This window comes from Ochotona princeps, chromosome 9 (assembly GCF_030435755.1).
Source record: "Ochotona princeps isolate mOchPri1 chromosome 9, mOchPri1.hap1, whole genome shotgun sequence".
Classification (NCBI taxonomy): domain Eukaryota; kingdom Metazoa; phylum Chordata; class Mammalia; order Lagomorpha; family Ochotonidae; genus Ochotona; species Ochotona princeps.
In genome coordinates this window covers 44,084,782-44,105,681 of record NC_080840.1, presented here as the reverse complement: position 1 = coordinate 44,105,681, position 20,900 = coordinate 44,084,782, and the positions used below count along the sequence as shown (strand labels likewise).

General features: G+C 42.0%; 1 protein-coding gene across 1 annotated transcript; it reads left to right on the top strand.

Annotated features, from left to right (window-relative positions):
* The first annotated feature begins 102 nt into the window (after positions 1 to 102).
* Positions 103 to 19,201, top strand: LOC131481098 (epidermal retinol dehydrogenase 2-like). The gene is made up of 7 exons (XM_058668377.1): positions 103 to 128; positions 4,306 to 4,652; positions 7,520 to 7,651; positions 10,223 to 10,322; positions 12,933 to 13,077; positions 15,319 to 15,441; positions 18,920 to 19,201. Exons 2-7 carry the CDS (start codon positions 4,320 to 4,322, stop codon positions 19,011 to 19,013), a joined length of 927 nt encoding a protein of 308 aa, XP_058524360.1. The 5' UTR covers positions 103 to 128; positions 4,306 to 4,319; the 3' UTR covers positions 19,014 to 19,201.
* Positions 19,202 to 20,900: the final 1,699 nt, after the last annotated feature.

Sequence of the window (20,900 nt, the reverse complement as noted above, 5' to 3'; positions counted from 1 at the left end):
ACCCCTGGCGCGCGGGTGCGGCCCCTGGGCTTGAGCTCCTGCTGGCGCCGGGATAAACACCTGCAGAATCCGGGCGCCTGGGCGAACGAGGCCGGCTTCTCAGCAGGCAGCGAGGGCAAGTCTCTGGGGTGAGTAGCCGTGATCACGGTCCCCAAGAACTGTCTCCCCGAGGAAGTGTCCACTAACTTCACGCCCTGACGGGAGTTGTACAAAGTCGTATTATGCTCTGGTGTAGACCGGGACACGCACGAGAGGCCAGATAGACAGCTGCGGCAACTGATCCAGAGGTGGGCTTAGGGATGCAGCAAGCTAGAGAGAACTAGCACTGCCAAGGAGTGTGCCGTTCGGGTGTCCCGAGGTCCCTCCGGTTCTCCTAGAGGTGAGCTGACAGCTCCCTGCTCTTCCCCAGCCGTGCAGGGACACCTGCCTGTCAGTTCCTCCTACAGCCTCTTCCCTGCTCTCTGTTGCTGAGGGTATTCCCCGCTCCCTACCCCATGCACCCAGTTCACCCCTTTCAAAGTTGTGGTTGTGACAATCTGTCCCTGCGACCAGGTGAGCAGACTGCCACTGCACCTTGGGCCGAGGTAGGGGGATGAGGTGAGTGAGAGGAGAGATTCTCTGCTGAAGACTAACTCAATTTAACTCAGCCTTTGGACCCCGAAGACCATGACAGGGAGGGGAGACACCAAAGAAATCTTTGTCATGATTAAATTTAATGTACATGTCATTTTTGAGAATGAGTGTTTACAATAAATGGATCTGTCCTTACTTTTGTTTGTAACTATACTTCGTGTGACTGTCTTTGGCCAACCAGGGACAACTAATTAGATGCTAGCAGGAACACTCACAATATCAGTGAAAGATTACAAGCAGAGGATTTTTATGTGACATGCTTGGATCAGGAACTGCTTCACATTTTGGATTTTTTCAGAGTTGGGAATCTTTGCATGTGCGCAGTGAGATACCCTAAGGAGGAGTCCTAAGGCTGACCTTAAAATTGATGTATGTGTCTCATACAATCTCAGGCACATAGCCTGAAGGTATTTCGACCCAACATTTTAAGTGCTCCTACATGTGGTCTGAACTCATCACAGGAAATCAGATGTGAAGATGCCATGTAGATACTGTGTCGGCATTCAAACTCTTTTGGATTTCAGAACATTTGGGGTTAGGAATTTTAGCATGAGAAAAACTTTATCTGTACATTGCCTGGCACTGTCGTGGCAGGGTCTGCCCTTCGTGCTTCTGCCGCATCATGCAAATGGAGAGCAGAAGGAGAGGTATTATAGAAACCAGCAGGCACTGTTATCCAGCCAACTCCTTTTGGACCCTGTCTCCCAGCCAGTATACACTTAACAGAGCTGTATACAGGCAAACACATACATTTCCCCCCTAATTTGAGCAGAAGTTTGTATGGGCTAATAATGACCCTATAATGCTCCGAATACTTTACCTGAATAAACTCATTTAATTTATACAGATTCCTGTGCAAATATATTGACTTAGAAAATCCTTTTTTCCAAGGAAAGAAATTGAAACACAAGAAATGAAATAACTTTTTTTCAGCAAGTTTGAAGGGGAAACAATAGCAGATGTAAAACTGCAACCCAAACTTTAATCTCATGAACTCACTGACTGCACAGGTACATTAAGTTTATCAAGATAGGAGCAACCTCAAGTCACTGAGCTTTTAAGAGCTTGGGAAACAACTGCCAAACAAGAATTAGTCATGATCTTGATCTAGGCTAGGTCTTACACCAGGCCAACATTGAAAGAGGGGAATACTGGGGACACCCAGGCTCATGGTGAGGCTTCTGGCCACCTGAAGTACTGGAGGAGAAAAGGAGACCTCTGTCCATCCGGGCTGGATTTGCACAATGGTTTGCCTGAAAGGGGGCAAAGTGACTTGGCCTGAATTGCCATGGTATGCCTAGGATGAGGGTGCCCATGGTGTCCCAATATTATCCCCAGACTGACTCCCACACTTGCAAGTCTACAGGTACATGCCCATTGACTATGTATTTAAAATGAGAGTCTTCCTTCAGGGCACTTTCCTTCTAGGGTCTGCAGTGTCTAGGAGACACCATCAATCATTCCAAAGTTACTCTTGGAAAACACGTGATCAAAGGAGGCAGGGGGTTTGGGACTGTCTCTACCAAAGCAGAGGGAGCCCATGTGCCACAACAGGAAGCATTCCTTATATGACCAGGGTGCCCTTGCCTCTCGCAGCCAGCATTCCTCTCCTCTGGACAGTGCTGGATGTGCGGGTCAGGTCCACCATAAGATTCAGACTATTTTGTCCCTCCGCTGAGTAAACTATTGTCCAGTCTCTCTCCACTTCACTCATATTATCATTTGAACATCTCAAGTGTCCCTTTCCCACACACTTTTCACATTTCTTCTCCAGACCCTACTCCAGACCAGCTCTCCTGACATCTTCTCTGTAGCACCTGTTCTTTCCTTTACAACACAACGGTTCATAATGAGTCTCTTAATGTCGTCTCAGTCTAATCTCTTTAACTAGACTGTTATTTCAGCAGCCAGCAACTGTGGGCAGCTGCCCAGCTCCTCAGCCCCAGTGCCTAGAATTGAACCCAAGTCAGTGTTCAATAAATAAGGCAAGCAAACATCTCTTACCTTATATTCTCTCTGATCTTATCTGTACAAAAAGAATAGGAGCAATAATTTATGGCACTTGACTCTGGCATTTTCTAAAGGCCCAACAGCAAGCCCTTCTCTAGATAAGTCTGCTCCCTACCCCCCAATAACCATTAATAATAGCAACTAGACTGTCCTCAGCCAAATCTGAAAGTGAAGACCTACTGTCCCTTTGTCACTCTCCCCCTCATACCTGTGCCCTTGTCTGAATCTCTTAATTGAACACCTGTTCAGGGAACCCTCCACCCCCAGAGCTGTATGCCCCTGACAAAATATGTTTTCTCATTCAGGAGGAAATGAAACCCACACTCCTCCCTCAGCTAATGATGGGTAAAGCATTTTATAAACTCATTTTCATCAAAGCATTTGTAAATGACAGCAGGAGCTACAGTCAAAGGAAGGCCTTTAATTTATCCAGTAGACCTAAATTTCACCTTTGGCATCTGCTCTATGACTGAGAAATGCAATAACCGTGTAAAGTGCTTAGTGCCAGCCAAGCATGGCAGTCAAGTATGGAACATTCTCATTGCATACACAATACAACCCTATGTCACAGAACTGGGAAATGTGAAACCAGTCCCAGAGGTGTTTAAGTATCCTGTCCTAGGTTTCAGCACTGGGCAGAGCAAGCCAGGAGTCCAGGTCTATCTCACCAAGGTCCCATAAGTAATGTGGATTTGGTGATGAGGGATCTTGAGTGCTTGGGGAATGGTTATCTGAGGATACTTCCAACATTCCTCGGGAATATACACATGTTATTTCTGGCATGCTAATGTCCTCAGAGAAAATTTGCCAGTCTTGATTCACTAATACAGGCATTCAGTACCATGTCAATGTCCGGGTCAGAAACATGTTCTGCCTGGTCTTAGAAGGGGTGGACTCAAAGGTATCCTTCCTCACACTCAGAGGAGTTGGGGCCTACTGTGTAGAGCTGGGGGTGGCAGGGAGTGGGGGTGAGCATTGGATCCAAGTGGCAAGAAGCCACAAGTAGAAAGATTCATTAAATGTATTTCAAGATTTTTTTTAAGATAAACATCTCTTCATTCCAATTTAACAATGAACCACTTGGAGTCCCCTACTATTGTGACACTGCCAAAAAATCCATTGGAGAAGTTTCAGAACACTTCTCAAATAGTCTACACAAATAGAAATTTACATTTTCCCCTGGAATCTAAGATTTGGAGCAATGACACAAAGTTAAAGGACAATAGGACAAAGTAAGAACAGACAAATCTAAAAGGAAGCAAGAATAAAAGCAGAAATGTAGCAGATATGTCATAAATGCTGTGATGTGGTCAAGTCTTTGGACATAAAATCAATCGATAGGATTTGTGATTATTGTGGAGAACCACTTATTAGGAAGATACAGTGAGCTTACTTCTGGGTTAAGGTTGGGTATGGTTCTTACAGTTTCTGGCTAACCCACATTTCTGCATGTATGGCACACAGAAAGTCTGAGGGCAGATGCTGAGCTTGGAGACCACACAGAAAAGGTGAACCAGATATTGACCCATTGGGTTCCTGCCCCTTTCTGGAGTCAGACTGGGCTACTAGAACAGTTTTTTCAATCATGTTTCTCAGTTACTTCCATTTTTGTAGACACTAGGAGTTCTACATAGGAAACAAACTTTCCATCTTTCTTTATAGGTGTCATCTAGAACATGTCTTCCCACCTGAAAGCAGCAAAGAAGTTTCTTGCCTTCTTAGGAAAGTCCCTGTTTAGTGTTCTGGAAGGTATGGTTTTAGCCATAATCTCAAAGCCGCGGAAGAACGTTGCTGGTGAGATAGTCCTCATAACAGGTGCAGGCAGTGGACTGGGAAGGCTCCTGGCCTTGCAGTTTGCCCGCCTGGGCTCTGTGCTCATTCTCTGGGATATCAATAAAGAAGGCAATGAGGAGACGTGCCAGTTGGCTCTGAATGCTGGAGCCATGAAAGTACATGCCTATACCTGTGACTGCAGCCGGAGGGAAGAAGTATACAAAGTGGCCGATCAGGTAAATCAAGAACACTTTCTGTGGGTTGTAAAAAACCCTAATACCTGGAAGTACATTGGCATTGTACTCATTTGCCTTTCTCAATTCCTATGTATCTGTCTTCAATATCTCATTTTCAAAATATTGTATGGAGAGTGGAAATGAAGATTTTATACTTGCTAGCATATGCAAGGCACTGTGATTATTAGAGCACATCCCCCCACAAGTGAAGGAAACTGAGAGTTCTGGCAGGTCAATAAGTGGCTCACAACTAATAAAAAGCTGAACTGCAACTGTGACTTGAGCTGGTTGCTTCTTATCCATCATAATCTACTGCCTGTATTGACTCCCATTAGAGGTTAAAAGTATGCATGAAGAAACCAAGGCAGAAAGATACTAAATAGCCTTTTCCAGGCCATAGAACTACTACATGACCGAGCCAGGATTTGCACTCAAATTTAGTCTGATTTTAAAACCAGTCTATATCCATTCCACCTTGATGGGTTTCATTTGTTAAAGATTTATTTATTTTGAAGGGCAGATCAGATTTATGGAAAGAAAGAAAGAAAGAAAGAAAGAAAGAAAGAAAGAAAGAAAGAAAGAAAGAAAGAGAGAAAGAAAGAAAGAAAGAAAGAAAGATCTTCTCTCTGCTGGTTCACTACCCAAATGGCCACAATAGCCAGAGCTGAACTGATCCAAAGCTAGGAGCCAGGAACTTCCTCCTGGCCTCTCACATGGGTTCAGGGTCCCAAGACATTGAGCCTTCTTCTACTGCTTTCCCAGGCCAAAAGCAGAGAATTGAGTGGAAAGTGGAGCAGCACCATGGACTGGTGCTCACATGGTATTCTGTCTCTTGCAAGATGAGGACCTAGCCATTGAGAATTACACTGGGACTCATGGCTTTCATTGAATGTATGGTTCTTTTAAAGAATCATAAGAAAACTGTGGTATGTTATTTACCCTCAAGATTATTACCAAATCAACTTGTTTAGTGATTGTACCAAGGCACATGTAAAGAAAGCTCTTAGGGGCTCAAGGTACCAATATTTTGATAGGAAAGATGTTCTTGGTTCACAGAGGCGCATTCCTTGCCCCCTAGGGACTTCAGTGCCCTCACATGGCCCTCACACATCAATATGGTTCTGCTTGGCCACTTTGTGTCTTCCAGAACTGCCTGGTTTAGGAAAAAGGAAAATTGAGTGAACCTACCATGAGCTGCCCACATGTGTCATAAAATTCTTCCATAGCTTCTGAGTTCAAGTGAGATCCGGGGGTCAGTAAATTTCTTGCTTGCTAGTGAAAGATTTGCCCATGATTGGAAGACGAGTTTTTTACTTTCAAATTAATCTTTCTGTATTACACCTCCCTTCCTATCATCTCCAATCACAGGATGCCCAGTACATCTTACAGAACTAAATCTGACAAGCTCATCCCATTTGTTTTGGGACTGTCCTACTTGGCTACAGCCAGTCTCACAGCTGTGAAATGCAGAATCCATAGCAAAGTGCTGGGATAGTCCCATCTCATGTCATCAATGTCTCATACAAGAGCCAAGGTTGCAAGCTAGAGGTTTATGAGAAGGGAAAGGCTCCAATGTTACACCAATAATTTTTACTTCCTAAATAAAAATGACTGAATGTCTACTCTGGCCACTATCCCAGCAACAAACAAGTTTTTCTTTTATTTGTCCCTCCCAGTTCTTATGCCTAGAAGTGGGAGGTGGAGAGAAGAAAACCAGCCAGTTGATGTAAGCAAGATAGGCAGGCAGATTCTCATCTGTACTGTGTGGATTTAAAATACCTGTTAAACTTCTCTTTCCATTCATGCCCTACATCAACTCTCATTTCTCTGAGTGCTAGATCCTTTTCTATATGATATCTAGTCATAATCGGGCTATGTTTACTCTCCTTTGCATTGAATAAAATGATACATTACATTTAGTGGACATTTAGCTTGCCAATTAAGATGCTCAAGTCCAATATCTGAGTACATGGGTTCGGTTCCCAGTTCAAACTCCTGACTGCAGCATCCTGCCAATGCAGATCCTGGGAACCAGCAGTGATGGCTCAAGTAATTGCGTTCCTGACACTCGTGTGGGAGACCTGGATTGAGTTTCCAAATACTGGTTTCAGCTTCAGTCCAAGTCTAGCTATTGTGAGCATTTGAGTCAGAAATAAGACAGTGGATGAAAGATCATCTGTGCCTAGCAAAAAATAATAGAAATAAATAAAAATCTTTTTAAAATGTCATATATAGAGAGTGTAGAGCCAAATTACTAGTAACTAGGCATAAGAACAGTTCTCACTGCAAAAGGAAGTACCATTTTAACATTGGAATCATCTTATCAGGAGAGAAAACAATAAGAAAGACATTAGAATTGGCTCTGGGGGGCTGGAGCAGTGGCCTAGCGGCTGAAGTCCTCACCTTGAATGCGCCAGAATCCCATATAGGTGCTGGTTCTAATCCCAGCAGCTATACTTCCCACCCAGCTCCCTGCTTGTGGCCTGGGAAAACAGTCGAGGATGACCCATAGCCTTGGGACACTGCATCAACCTGGGATATCTGGAGGAAGTTCCTGGATCCTGGCTTTGGATTGGCACAGCACCGGACATTGCAGTCACTTGGGGAGTGAATCATCGGACGGTAGATCTTCCTCTCTGTCTCTCCTCCACTCTGTATGTCTGACTTTGCAATAAAAATAAATAAATCTTTAAAAAAATGGCACTGTAATGCACTGTAGATAACGCAGGAAATAAAAGAAGCTTTGCTTTAGAGTTTAGAAACTCAGTCTGAGCTAAGGTTTTATATGCTGTAACTACAGGAAAACAAAATCTAGACCATATAAGGAATTGTCGCATTGGTAATACTGTTCTTATTATTCCACTCAGGTTAAAAAAGAGGTTGGCGATGTTTCCATCCTAATCAACAATGCCGGAATCGTTACAGGCAAAAGCTTCCTTGAATGCCCAGATGAGCATATGGAAAAGTCATTTGACGTGAACTTCAAAGCACATTTGTGGGTAATTATCTTTTCTTCCCAAAATAAAGTTAAAGCTACTCTGACATTTAGAAGTACTTCCCACTTGCTCCTTTACATTGTAAGTATCTCTCAATAAAGCCCAGACATCTCAGTTTTGGACTTCTGGTCTTTAGGTTCTGCTCTCTTAATCACACAAAAGCTACATCCCCTAGAACTTCTGCCCAATAATTTTAAAGAACCAAAACATCCTGTTGATCAGACTGTAATGCACTGATTGCCTGCAAAGGTTAGGGACTGCACGTGGCTCACGTGCCCTCTTAACAGCTCGGTAAGACCAGCTGAAGAACTGCTCCATCAAGGCTATATAATAAGTGAATGTACTTTAGACACGACCGGGGTAACGTTGTCATGTGCCTCAGCTGGTGTGTTTTGGTTATGAAAGAGATCATTAATATAAAGCAAGTATTATGCATCCTGAGAGGCAACAGATGATGATGAAACTACTTGAGTCCCTGTCACCTGTATTGGAGACTTGTATGAGTTCCAGGCTTCTGGCCTCAGCCAGCCCTGCTCGGACTGTTGGAAGCATTTGGGAAGACAATCCACAGATGAAAGACTCTCTCTCTCTCTCTCTCTCTCTCTCTCTCTCTCTCAATCCATTCCCACTCTCTTTAACAATAAAAGTAAATTTTTTTAATGATTTTGTGAAAGCAAGCACTAATACTAACTGTGTTTCCTCTAAATACCCTCATCATGATGTGCTGCCAGCACCAGGGGCACAGAGAGCCCTTTCTAAAGTGATGCACTGTGGCCTAGCTAGCTAAGTCAGTAGAGCATGAGAGCTTTAAGGTGATGTGCCCATTGCCAGAGGCTTGCTTCCCTGCCCTTTGTTCAGACTAGCTATCTCAGACCTTCTCATGCCATGCATGTGCCCTGCTGCTGCCTCTCACTGATTTTCGCCTTTGGGTCTAGACATGCTTACAGCTGATCAGTTCCCAGGCGAGGAAGGCAGTCTCTTTCTAGGAGTGTTTGCTGGCAGTTGTGAGCCCTCTACTCTCCTCCAGCCTTTCCCACCCTGCTCTCTTGTAGTAGCCTTCCAATGTGATTTGGTGCTTATTGATCATCTGTCTCCTACTTTCACCCCAACTATAATGGTATGGTTTCCAAAGAGAAAACAAAGAGTCAGAACTTAATGGCCACCATGTTACTATAGAAATACTGCAAATGATTTCTCTTGCTTCTACTTTGTTTTTTGTATACATACATATATAGGTACATATACATGAAATATATAAATATTACATAGCCTATCTTTATTCTAGCAATAAGTAATTAATACATAATATATTCTGTTTGAAAATGCCTATTATGAGAAGCTATTTGAAAATTTGAAAAATCTTTGTGCCAAAACAAACTTTAAGTGCACCTTTCATGAACTTTTTGAAGCTGATGTGCATATGACATTATGGAAATACATAACGATGCACAGGCAGTTAGGGTAAGGATGGAGAATGAAACCCCTTAAAAATCTCCATTCCTGGGGCTTCTGTGTCTTCTTTCTCCCTGCTTTACTCCCTGTCTGCTTCATGGTCTCTTCTTCCTCTTCTGGTTCTTCTCGACATGCAAGTGTTTCCCTGGCCTCTTCCACCCTCTTCTGGGCTCTCTTTGCTTCCTGGATAAGTTTACAGACATTCTTTGGGTTGTGGGACAATGGGGAACCAGGAAGTGTAGTGGCTCTTGGAAGATTACAAAGATGTGAGGTTTTTTTTTTTTTTTTTTTTCCTGTGGCGCTGTTTTGTTTCGTTTTCCACCCATTTCCACATGTTAGCTTCTCCTTACTTCCGTGTGGTCATTGAAGGTGAAGAATTCCTTGCTTATTGCAGAAGACATCTTTTCCAAAAGTTCCTTTCTATGCTTTGCATCTTCTTTTTAATTGTGCATTATTTTGGCATCTGGCATGAAACTTCACCCTGTAGCCAATGTATGATGAACTACCACCAGACAGGATGGCAGTTCTGCACCTTCCTTTTCCAGTCCCAAAATATGACATTCGATAGTATGAAAAGCCAGCACACTGCTCTTCTTTCTAACAAATGATCTATTTCATGACGAAGGGAAACAAAACATTATTCAGAAAGATAGAGGTGAATTTAAAACAAAGAATTCTTTTTAAATGGGAGTCAACAGCAGCATATCCTGTGAACAATTTTCAAGGGAAATCTGAAATTCAAAATTAAGTCAAGGGAGGAAAGGAAGTATAAATCTGAACAATTCCATTCTCCAGTACTCATTAACAAATTAGTAGTGACTACCACAACTCTTATTCTTATTTTACTTTCATTATTGTTTTAATGTTGTGTCGCTAAAAAAAATCAGAGGAGCAAAAATATCAGTCTGAAAAGTTATTTTCCATAACGTTATTGACATAAAACAATGTTGATGTAACAGGTTAACATGGTTACTTTCAAGATGTTTAAGTTTTTAGATTAAGGTTTGAAGTATCAAATATTTTTGTGAGTTAAAAAAATTATCACAGCAATAATATAGAAACATATGAAAAAATCTACAATGTGGTATTAAGTGCTAAAAATTTTTCCCTTGATCTTCTTAGACATATAAAGCCTTCCTACCTGCTATGATTGCTAATAATCATGGACATTTGGTTTGCATTTCAAGCTCTGCTGGATTAGTTGGAGTTAATGCACTAGCAGGTAAGAGAAATACAGTATTATTATGTGGTTGCAAACTTCATTACAACTTTAATTTACACCATAGGCTTAAATAACCACCAGTGATTTGATGCACTTAGAATGAAAAATGATAAATGAAGAGATATGGCCTATATAATACGTGGTTGCGAACTTTATTGAGCAACATAATTCATGTAAACACATTTGGCTACATGAAATTGAAGTATTTCCTTAAGAACCACTAGATTTTATGCAATTCCTGGGTTTAAAGAAGAGAAAGGGAGTGGACATTTGGCCTCATAGTTGAATACACCTATGTCCCATATCACAGAGCCTCAGTTCCCAGCTTCTCACTCATGGAAGCCCTGCGATGTGATGGCTCAAGTCACTGGGCTCCTGCCAAGCCTGTGGGAGACCTGAGTTAAGTTCCTGGCCCCGAGCTCAAGTGTGGCAGGTATTTGAGCGAGCTAGCAGATGGAAGCACTCTCGCTCTTTCTCTCTCCCTCTCATTCTTTCTCTCCCTCTCACCTCCCTAAAGCAACCCTAAAATTCCCCTAGCACTATTATTTAGATGATAAAGAGGATCGCTCAGCCTTCTCCTGCAGTTCCCCGTCAGGGGGTCTCACATGCTGGGAATTGGAGAAAGTTTCTTCAACTCAGGAAACCTAAAATCAGCCTCTTCAGTTTTTCACTGGTTTATGATCTCTCAGTAAATAATGGCCAATTTTACTTTCCTGTGATAGTCATCTGATTGGCAATAGCATGGGGCGAAACAAAGAGGAAGAGAATCCTTGTCCTTTCCTCCCAGGATGATGTCCAGAGCAATGGCCCTGCCTCCTGGATTGTACAGATTGCTGAAGTAGTCTGGCATAGTTTGCCATTGGGCACTCCCTGATGCCTTTGACCTAATTGGCACAATTTAAGAGCCACAAAATTAACATCAGCTCAGTGTGTCTCAGAACAACCAGTCATCCAAGGTATTACCAACCTATACTCTCTGGATCCTAGGCTGCCCTTCCGCTGTCCTTCTTGGAATTCTTCAGGCTCATTTTTGCCTTTGTCTTAGCTGTCTGATGAACCATTTGCCTTGCAATCATATCAGCATATTTACAACTCTCACTGATCTGTTTTCTAACACAACATTCCTATCTTCTTGTATGAGACTATCCACAATTCACCTGACAAACCACAAAGTCCATCATAATTTCCCACAGTATGGGTATTGGCTACTCTGCTTCAGAGCCACCAGTGGTCACTAACTGAGAATGCAGATTCCCTGGTGCTGAGTTGGGGCTCAGTGAACTGTATATATACCAGCTGAGTCAGGTGATCCAGAAAAGTATTTGCACTTGCCCTTTACCCTTATGTCTCTTCAGCCTTTTACCAGCTTTGGCAGTATTGGTCCCGACCACCCCACACCTGGCACTTCTTACGTGGAGTTTGCCAGTTGCAATATCTGTGTCACAATGCAGCAGGTGAATATGCCTTGAATGACTGAGGTGAAGGCAATTATCAGTCCACCTAAACCCTATTTCTCCTCCAAATCTTTTTTTTTTCTCTGTATATTAAGTATCCAGATGTTTTCTTAAAACAAATGTGATTAAGGACAGAGAGTTTAAAGTAGACATAAAAGGGTACTTTTCACTACCCTGGCTTTCCAAGATCTTTCAGAGGTGGAAGCTGAAGTCACCAGTTGCTTTGCTCTTCTGAAGTTGAAAAAAAGAGCTACCATTGGAAGCAACCTGATCTGAGTCTCATGATGCATGCCGACCTCTGTAACCTAGTTTCCTAAGTCACCTGCTGTTTTATCTCTTGTACGACTTTCTGCCCCAATGGAATTGAAGTTCTTTGGGGTAGGAAATGGATGTACATCTTATGCCATGTAACAGTGAGCACTGAGTAGAGTCCGGCAGTTCTTTAACATGTAAGCGCAGTCTATCTCTGCCTCCTGGTGGAGCAGCCCTTCTTATTATAGAGTCCATTTAGTCATGGTTACCTGACCACCTGTAACCTTGAAACCTCCTGCTAACTCTTCACCTTTTCCAGTGAGAGTGAATGAATATAGGATATTGTTAGCACATTCTTTAGAGGTCATAGCGGCATAACTCTGTCCTAATGTAATACCATTGAAAAACCTTAAGACAAGACTTGGCATGATGGCATAGCCTTGCATGCTCCTAGATACTGTATAAACACCATTTTATGTCCTGTCTGCTCCACTTCCCATCCAGTTCCCTGCTGGTAGCCTGAGAAAGCAGTAAATAATGGGGTCAAACCTTGGGACACAGCACCCACACAGGAGACCTAGAAGAAGCTCCTGGCTTCTGGCTTCAGATGCTCTCAGCTTCGGCCACTGCAGCCACTTGGGGAGTGAACTGGGAGCAAAAGATCTTTATCTCTGTCTCTTTATCTCTGTAAATCTACCTTTACAATAAAAATAAGTAAATCTGTAAAGCAAAAACCTTAGGTCAAATAAAGAATCTTCAAAAAGTTCATGGGAAATACTTATTATGAAAAAACTGCACATGGATTTCAAACTTTTTTGGTACCAAAATAAACTTAGTTTTTACCCTGATTTTCCCACGAATTTTTGAAGTATCATTGTGCATTAGCATTGTTTATCTTTTCCAGATTATTGTGCAAGTAAATTTGCAGCCTTTGGCTTTGCAGAATCTGTATTTATGGAGCATTATGCCCAAAACCAAGAAGGGATCAAAACCACAATTGTGTGCCCATTTTTTATAAAAACTGGGATGTTTGAAGGTTGTACTAGTAGGTAAGTCTACCTTTTGATTTATGGTTATCAATTTGATTTTATTTTATATGCTTTACAAGTTGTGTAAATATTTTTCTGGAAATCATTCTGATTTAAGTAGTTTCGGAGTTATTATGTTTGTCTTAGCCTTCCTGATTCTGATGGTAGGCCCTGGAGCTCACCTAGGGTGACTGAAATCCCAGCTCTGCCAGTCACTGCTGTGTCTGAAACCATGTTTCAAAATTCTTTCTCACTGAGAAAACGGGGAATGGAAATTATTTAGCAAGAAAAAATTCTCATCCATATCCCAGTCTGTTCAGACAGCCATCATTCCTGCTATCCAATCATATTCTGTGACCCTCCTTTGATTCTAGGAGGTCTAGAAATCTTTGAAAGGGATCTGTCTCTGTAAGAGTGGGGTGCTTTAACAATACCAAACATTATTTGGCTCAAATAACAGAATTTTTTTCCTCAAAGTTCTGGATGCAGAAGTCCAAACCCAAAGTAATAACAGCTCTGGTGTCCAGGAAGGGCAGTTTGCAGGTGGTCACATTGTGAGCTTTAAGGCAAAATGAAGGTGAGGACAGAGAAGCAGAGAGCGATCTCTTATGATTCATTTCATAAGGGCCCTGATCCCACTCCTGAGAGCTCCACCCTCAGTCCCGTGTTATCTGCCAAAGACTCTACCTCCAGAGACTATCATCCTGGAGATCGAGTTTCCAGTTGCAAGGTATACAGGGACCTGTTCAGCCCATTGCAAGCACATCTGCATATGAAGGAGACAGCAGGCAGTTTTTTTTTTATTAATTATTTTGCGTTATGTGACAGTTTCATAAGCTCTGGGAATTCCCCCACCCTTCCCCCTCCCCTCCCCCCTGGTGGATTCCTCCACCTTGATGCAGTATTACAGTTCAAATTCAATCAAGATTCTTTCCTTACAAACATGTACCAAGCATAGAGTCCAGCTACTTATTGTCCAGATGGGTTGAACAGTTTCTTGGGGAGATCATTTCTGGTCCGAACTCAGAGCTGGTAGAATATCATCACAGTCAATTAACAGTCCCAATATAACATCAACAGCAATTTGCAACATTATGGAATTGACATGGTTTTGAGTAACCAGTATGTTAAAAAAAAAAAAAAAAAAAAAGCAAGTCCTAACCACAACCTATGATTAGCTCATTGACATTTCAATTTTAGTTTATATACAGGACCGGCTGCTATATACCTTAAAATGGCTATAAGGTACCATTCAGCTGTCTCGTGTCTATTTCATTTTCGTATTTAGCCATTTGTTGTGTTGAAGTATAATTTTGCTGATCTTGGCAGATTTTAGGATAATCTAGACTGGCTTGTAACTCTAACAAGATATTTGTCGACATTTAAGGTGCAGAACATTTTTTTGGGCGGGGGGTGTGCAGGAAAATCCTCAACACCATGGTGAGGAGTAACTAATCTTTGTGTCCCACCCAGAGAGGCATGAGCCAATCCACGCCAGCTCTTTCCTGTCAGATTTCAAGCTCGACTTTCTGTTGTTTGTCTATTTATTTTAGTTTTTTTTTTTTTTTTAGTTTGTATGATTGTTTGTTTGCTGTGAGGGGTTTTCGAAGCGATCCCAATGGTCATTGCGAGGGAGGGTGGGGGTCCAGAGGTGGAGCCAGGCTCGGACCAGAGAAAGCTCTCCTCCCTGGTCCCGAAGGACGTTTATTGTTCTTCTGTTTCTGTGGACCACTCAGGGCTTCTGGTTGTCTTTCCGATGACGTTGGTTTCTGCGTGGTAGTGTTTGGACTTCTTCCATCCCCTGTGGAAGCTCCGGTTGGGGGTGGGTGACCTCAGAGTACTCGGCCTCCGAGGGCATCCAATTCCCTGTGGCCTCCTTGGCAGTTGGGATATAGTCCTTGTTGCTCATATTAATAGTTTGTGGTGAAGGTCTGGGAGTCTTCATGGTTGGGATCCAAGCTTCCTCCTTACCACCTGACAGCAGGCAGTTTTGCAACACCCAGCTTTATCACATTTATGCCATCTGTTTAATATGACTTCATTAAACAATAGTTGTTTTTATTGGAATCATCATTTCCCATGACTTTTAGTGGTGCTACCACATTGATACCACACTGGTAATGAGAGAGTAAACATAGAAATAGATGGAACATGGAATGAAAAGAAACAAGTAGATAATACCTTGATATCTTTTTATTCCCTAACATGAAAGAGTTTGTTTTACTAATTTGTTAATTTGTATTTTGTTTTTTCATACCCGAGGTGTCCTCTGTTGCCGATTCTGGAGCCAGAATATGCAGTCAGGAAAATCATAGATGCTATTCTGCAAGAAAGAGTGTACTTGTATATGCCAAAGTTTTTGTACTTCATCATGTTTTTAAAAAGGTAACCACCTCTGCTTTTTTATCGTTTTGCTAATGTGTCAGTCAACAGTTCATTCCAAATCCCCCAGGACAAGCTGTTTTTAAAATGCCTCTCACATGAATGAATTTTAAGAAAGAAAATCTCCTAGGTCGGTGAGCTGATCACTGTGCCAATTTGGTGATGCAGTACCAACAGTGCATGGTACTATCCCCCTCTATAAGTCAAAAACATGAGTCAGACCCTGGCTGCCATCTTTAGGATTGCATTTGTCTCATAAACAAATAGATTTCCTGAATGACCTATGGACATAGTGAGATGAGTTTTATAAAGGAGTGATGCATTTTTGTGTAACCATTAAGAAATAATTCTATTGGAACAGGTACTTCTTCTAGTACAGCACCCAAAGTCAAGACTATACCCCAAGCCAAGTGCTTCAGAAAAAGTTGATATGGGTAAAAATGTTAATAGGTAATATAGTTGAACACTAATATAAAGAAATTGAGCAGACAATTAAAAGAAAAATCACCTTTTAAAAACACAAGAAAGGAAGTTCTTTTTGCTCATCTTTCTCTGCTTTTCCTGAGGTTTGCATTGTGGACATCATCAACTGTACTTTGTGACATTTTCGCTCAGTAACAAGGATGGTGATGCCAAACTGCTAAAAGGGTGCTGCTTCCTACTCTCTTGGTCCATTTTCTAGACTGTGCCACAACATCTGGTTATCCTTCCTTTCATAGAGGTTTCTCCTTCACAGAAGAAGCACATTGCATTATTGACCTGCTCTGCTCTTTTGAGTTGAAACCTGTCTATAAACTTTCTCCTGATGGTTCTAGTTTTGCTCTGAGCTACACATGTAATTCCATGATCATTGACAATGATAACTCTTCATTCCGTTGAAGATAGATTTATAACTCATGTCCATCACACTGCCAACAATCAGTGTTCTTCCTATATGCATAAATTCCTTTTCTCACAAGCCAATTATTTAAACCTTGTACAATGAACCCAAAGTCTGTCTTCAAGTATTGCAGCAAGGGTCACTGTGGCTGAATTAGGCCATGTGACTCAGAGCAAAAGTCTTTGACAAGCAATGTAAAGTTTGAGATTTTGGTCCTTCTGTTAAGTCTGTGGCTCTGAATACTTCCCATATTCTCCAGGCCTCACTTTCTTCATTATGTCAGAGACAAAATGTGTCCCATCATGTAAATGAGTGTGATGTCTTGTTTCTGCGGCAGCAGATGCATTTATAGTGCAGTGGGTACTTCTTGTCTGATAGCAGGTTATCACATCAGATTAATGCTGAATTTAACAACATAGCACAGAATTTCTCCATGCTGAATTGTGGAGGTTATATATTTATTTTTATGACATACTAGCTTGGGGCCACATCTTGAGAGAGTAGATAGTTCCCGAGAAGGATGAAGTAAACATTCCATCAAACCTTCATTCAGCAAGCACTTAGTAGAAAGTACAGTCCCTGTCCTAGGATCTACTATTATAATAATAATCAAAATAAGATAGCTGCCTTTGGAATTGTTTTCTTAGGGAGCGGGAAGCAATAAAAAAACAAGCAAAAAATAAGGGATCCTAGTTGTCATAGCAGTGTGAGGAAATAAAAACAAGAAGAGAGACTCAAACAGGAAGGGCAAGGGAAAGGGAGAGGCTACAAGTTGGAATTTAAGATTTAGTATAGGGCCCGGCAGCGTGGCCTAGCGGCTAAAGTCCTCGCCTTGAAAGCCCCGGAATCCCATATGGGCGCCGGTTCTAATCCCAGCAGCTCCACTTCCCATCCAGCTCCCTGCTTGTGGCCTGGGAAAGCAGTTGAGGACGACCCAAAGCTTTGGGACCCTGCACCCACATGGGAGACCCGGAAGAGGTTCCAGGTTCCCGGCTTCGGATCGGCGCACATTGGCCCGTTGCGGCTCACTTGGGGAGTGAATCATCAGATGGAAGATCTTCCTCTCTGTCTCTCCTCCTCTCTGTATATCTGGCTGTAATAAAATGAATAAATCTTTAAAAAAAAAAAGATTTAGTATAGTACTTAATATCATCCAGAGAGTGACACTTAACCATACCTTAAGTTATAAGATGGGGTGGGAGATTCGTGAATCACCTGGAAACTTTAGGGTACACACAGAGAAGGACAATGAACAAGTACAGGGTCCTTCTGTTTATCTACATTGCAGCGAGTCTTGGATTTGTTGTGCCTGCCTTGTACCTTTCCATGCTCTGCAGTCACCTTTAAAGTCAAGATCAATGGACTAATAGTATTCCATATGGAATGGTGACTTTAGATGAGCAAGTGAGGAGGGAGGAGGCACAGTCTTTGTCTTGCCAAAAGTATGAATGTCTATTGCATCTTCTCATAGTAGTGACTCCCAGAGATAGTAGAGTGTGTTGTAAACTTAAGGAAACTAAGGGCTACAGCTAAGTACAGGGATCTTCAGAAAGTTCATGGAGAAAGCATTTCGCCTAATGATTCCGACACTCATGTCTTCTTGGAGTGCCTGGGTTAAATACCTAGCTGCATCACCTAACTCCAGCTTCCCCCTTGAGATACAAATCCTGGGAAGGAGCAGTGAGAGGAGAAACACTTGGATCCCTGCCCACCGTAGGGAGACCTTGAATAAGTTCTTGGCTCTAGGCCTCTCTCACACACTCTTTGTCTCTTTCTCTCTTTATCTCTGCCAAGGGAGGCAGAATGGAAAGAGAGAAAGAAAAACTAAAAATTGGAGATCAAATCAATAGAATATCTGTTTTTTAAAATTCATGAAAATGCAAGTGATAAAAACTGCGTGGATTTCAAAACTTTTTTCTCAAAAGAAACTTATCTTAGAATTCCACTTTTTAAAAAAGTTTTTATTTTTATTGGAAACAGATTTATAGAGAAGGAGATATAGAGATAAAGATCTTCCATCCACTGGCTCACTACCCAAGTGACCGCAACAGCCGGAGATGAGCCAATCTGAAGCCAGGAGTCAGAAGCTTCTTCCGGGTCTCCCACATGGTGCCAGGATGCCAAGGCTTTGGGCCATCCTACACTGTTTTCCCAGGCCACAAGCAAGAAGCTGAATGGGAAGTAGAACAGCCAGGACATGAACTAGTGCCTTATGTGTCCAGGAACAAGGCAAGGATTTAGCCACTGAACCATCACCCTGGGCCCTTATAATTCCACTTTTCTATAAAATGTTTAAAGTACCCTTATAAATTGCCTAAGCCAGCACTGCAAATGATGCCTTAGATTCCAGCCAGGTCAGCTACCCCAAAGCCTATCCCCACTACACAAGATTGTCTTGCTCCTCTTCAGTCTTAACAAAATATAGTGATACTTCGGAAGCTGCACTGAGAAGTGAACTGGGTGATTTCAACAAAGCCAGGAGGACTCTAGAGACTCTGAATAGGGGTCATGTTTAGCAGACAAGTCTTTATGAGGCTAACTTGCTAAAGATTCTGTTGTGAATGATAACCAAGAAAAGTTCTTCTCTTGTGTTCTTTTTAGTTTTTTGCCCATCAAAACAGGAATGCTCATAGGAGACTATTTGGGCATCTTCAATGTAATGGATGGCTTCACTGGCCCAAAGAAGAAAGTTTAAAGACCAACTCCATGACTGATGTCATCTGATACCGAACACTACTTATGGCTTATATCAGTGAAGAAAAGTACTTTTGATGGTGATAGAATATATGTAGAGACTATAAGTACCATTTGTATTCTGCTATCTGGACCAGAATTTTCAATCACTGTCTTTGAAAATATGATTGTACTCACCTTTTCTGTTGAGTTGTGGCTTTGGTTTGTTTATTTTCAAAACCAGAGACAGCTCATTTTTGTGGCTTCCATTTGCAACTGATGTGTCAGATGGGCTGCTTGCATGAGCTACCTTGAGCTTTGGGTATTGGAAAGATGACTTCCATGGAGCAAGTGGCTGTGGTTGAACTTGCACTGGATAAAGGAGGTGTGGACAGGGAAGAGTGGCGCTGAGATGAATGCCTTCTCTCCAGTGGACACAGAAGTATGTATATCCCATCACCTCACTCTCAGAATTGACCTTTTCAAACCTGAATCACAAATTGTAGAAAAGGATCACTTCCAGCCTTTTACTTGCCAAACTGCTACACAAACACTTCCTTCTCAGTTCCCTGGAGTCTCAAACCGAGTGGCAGTCTGGCTGAAAGTCCATTAGGCACCATTGTGTCAGGGAGGCTTACTGGGCCTTCCTGAACACCCCTCCTCAGTGGTGATCCTAGACCAAATTCTCAAATAGGTTCCTCTTTTTTCCCTAGAATTGATCAAAGAGTGGTTGCTTCTTCCTCTAAAAATGAAATTTTGCTGAGTTAGATTTACTGCTTTGTTGATCCACAAAGCATGTCCTGGTGGTTCGTTTGAAGTGTTTAACTTAGTATTTCAAGTGGGGATTTGTGGCAAGGCACTTTTCCACCAAGTGGGCAGTTTGATGCAAGCCTATTCATCAAGGCTGCTTTTGCCTCAGATCTATTGTGTTCATACAGTTAATCAACTGGCAAACGTCTTTTATGCTTTGGAGATGAACTATAAAAGCAAGACTAAGAAACATGTGTTAATTATCATATCTATGGGTCCACTTCCCTGACTGGTGACAGCACCTGTCCAGTCAGAGAACCAGCAGCATTCTTGTAGGGAGCAGAAATGGATAAGAGGTACCTTGAATGATCCCAAAAGAACTGCAAGAATTCAGAGTCTATCTGGCAGGTAGAATGCTATTTGAAGGGCAGAAAGCTAACAAGTCTGGAGTCTGGAATGTATTGTGGACTGTTCCATCTTCAAGAGCCTGTAAAATCCCAAAACTACTTCATCCTTGAACAAAAGAAGAAATTCGTTTTATGATAACAGCAATAATAACAAATATCTTTCGTGCCTGGCCCCTAAGCTTAACACATAACAAACATTATTTCATTCACAGGAATAACACGTCATTACTCAAAGCATGCTCAGGGAATTTGGTGTATGCCAAGGTACAAAAGGCATCTTATTTCAGAGTGACATCCTACTGAACTGTGGATGTGCTCAGAGAAGATCAAAGTGCTGCTTATACACACCAAGTGCTGTGCCAAATCCTTGGTTAACAAGGTTAATTAAGAGTGAGGCACAATATTGCTCTTATATTACAATTCCAACAGCGTATATTCTTGGGGCTTGTCTATTTAGTTGAAGAATAAAGAGGCTCTTAAAGGATTTGAGAGAACAAAGGTCTGAGGGGCAGAGTGGGCATCTGACACATCATAACAGCATTAACAGCAATTATTTCTAATTGGAGTGCATCTCGGCTGGACTGCTACAAAGGCCTGAAATTCAATTGTGGGTTTACAAAACCCATAACATTGTCTAAACACATTCACATTTACTTGGGGCTCTCCTCTGAGAAGAGACCACATTTAAATTAGAGGATTCTAGAGGGCAATAAATAACAAGGTGATTTAATGGCCCTTGGGAGCAAGTACAT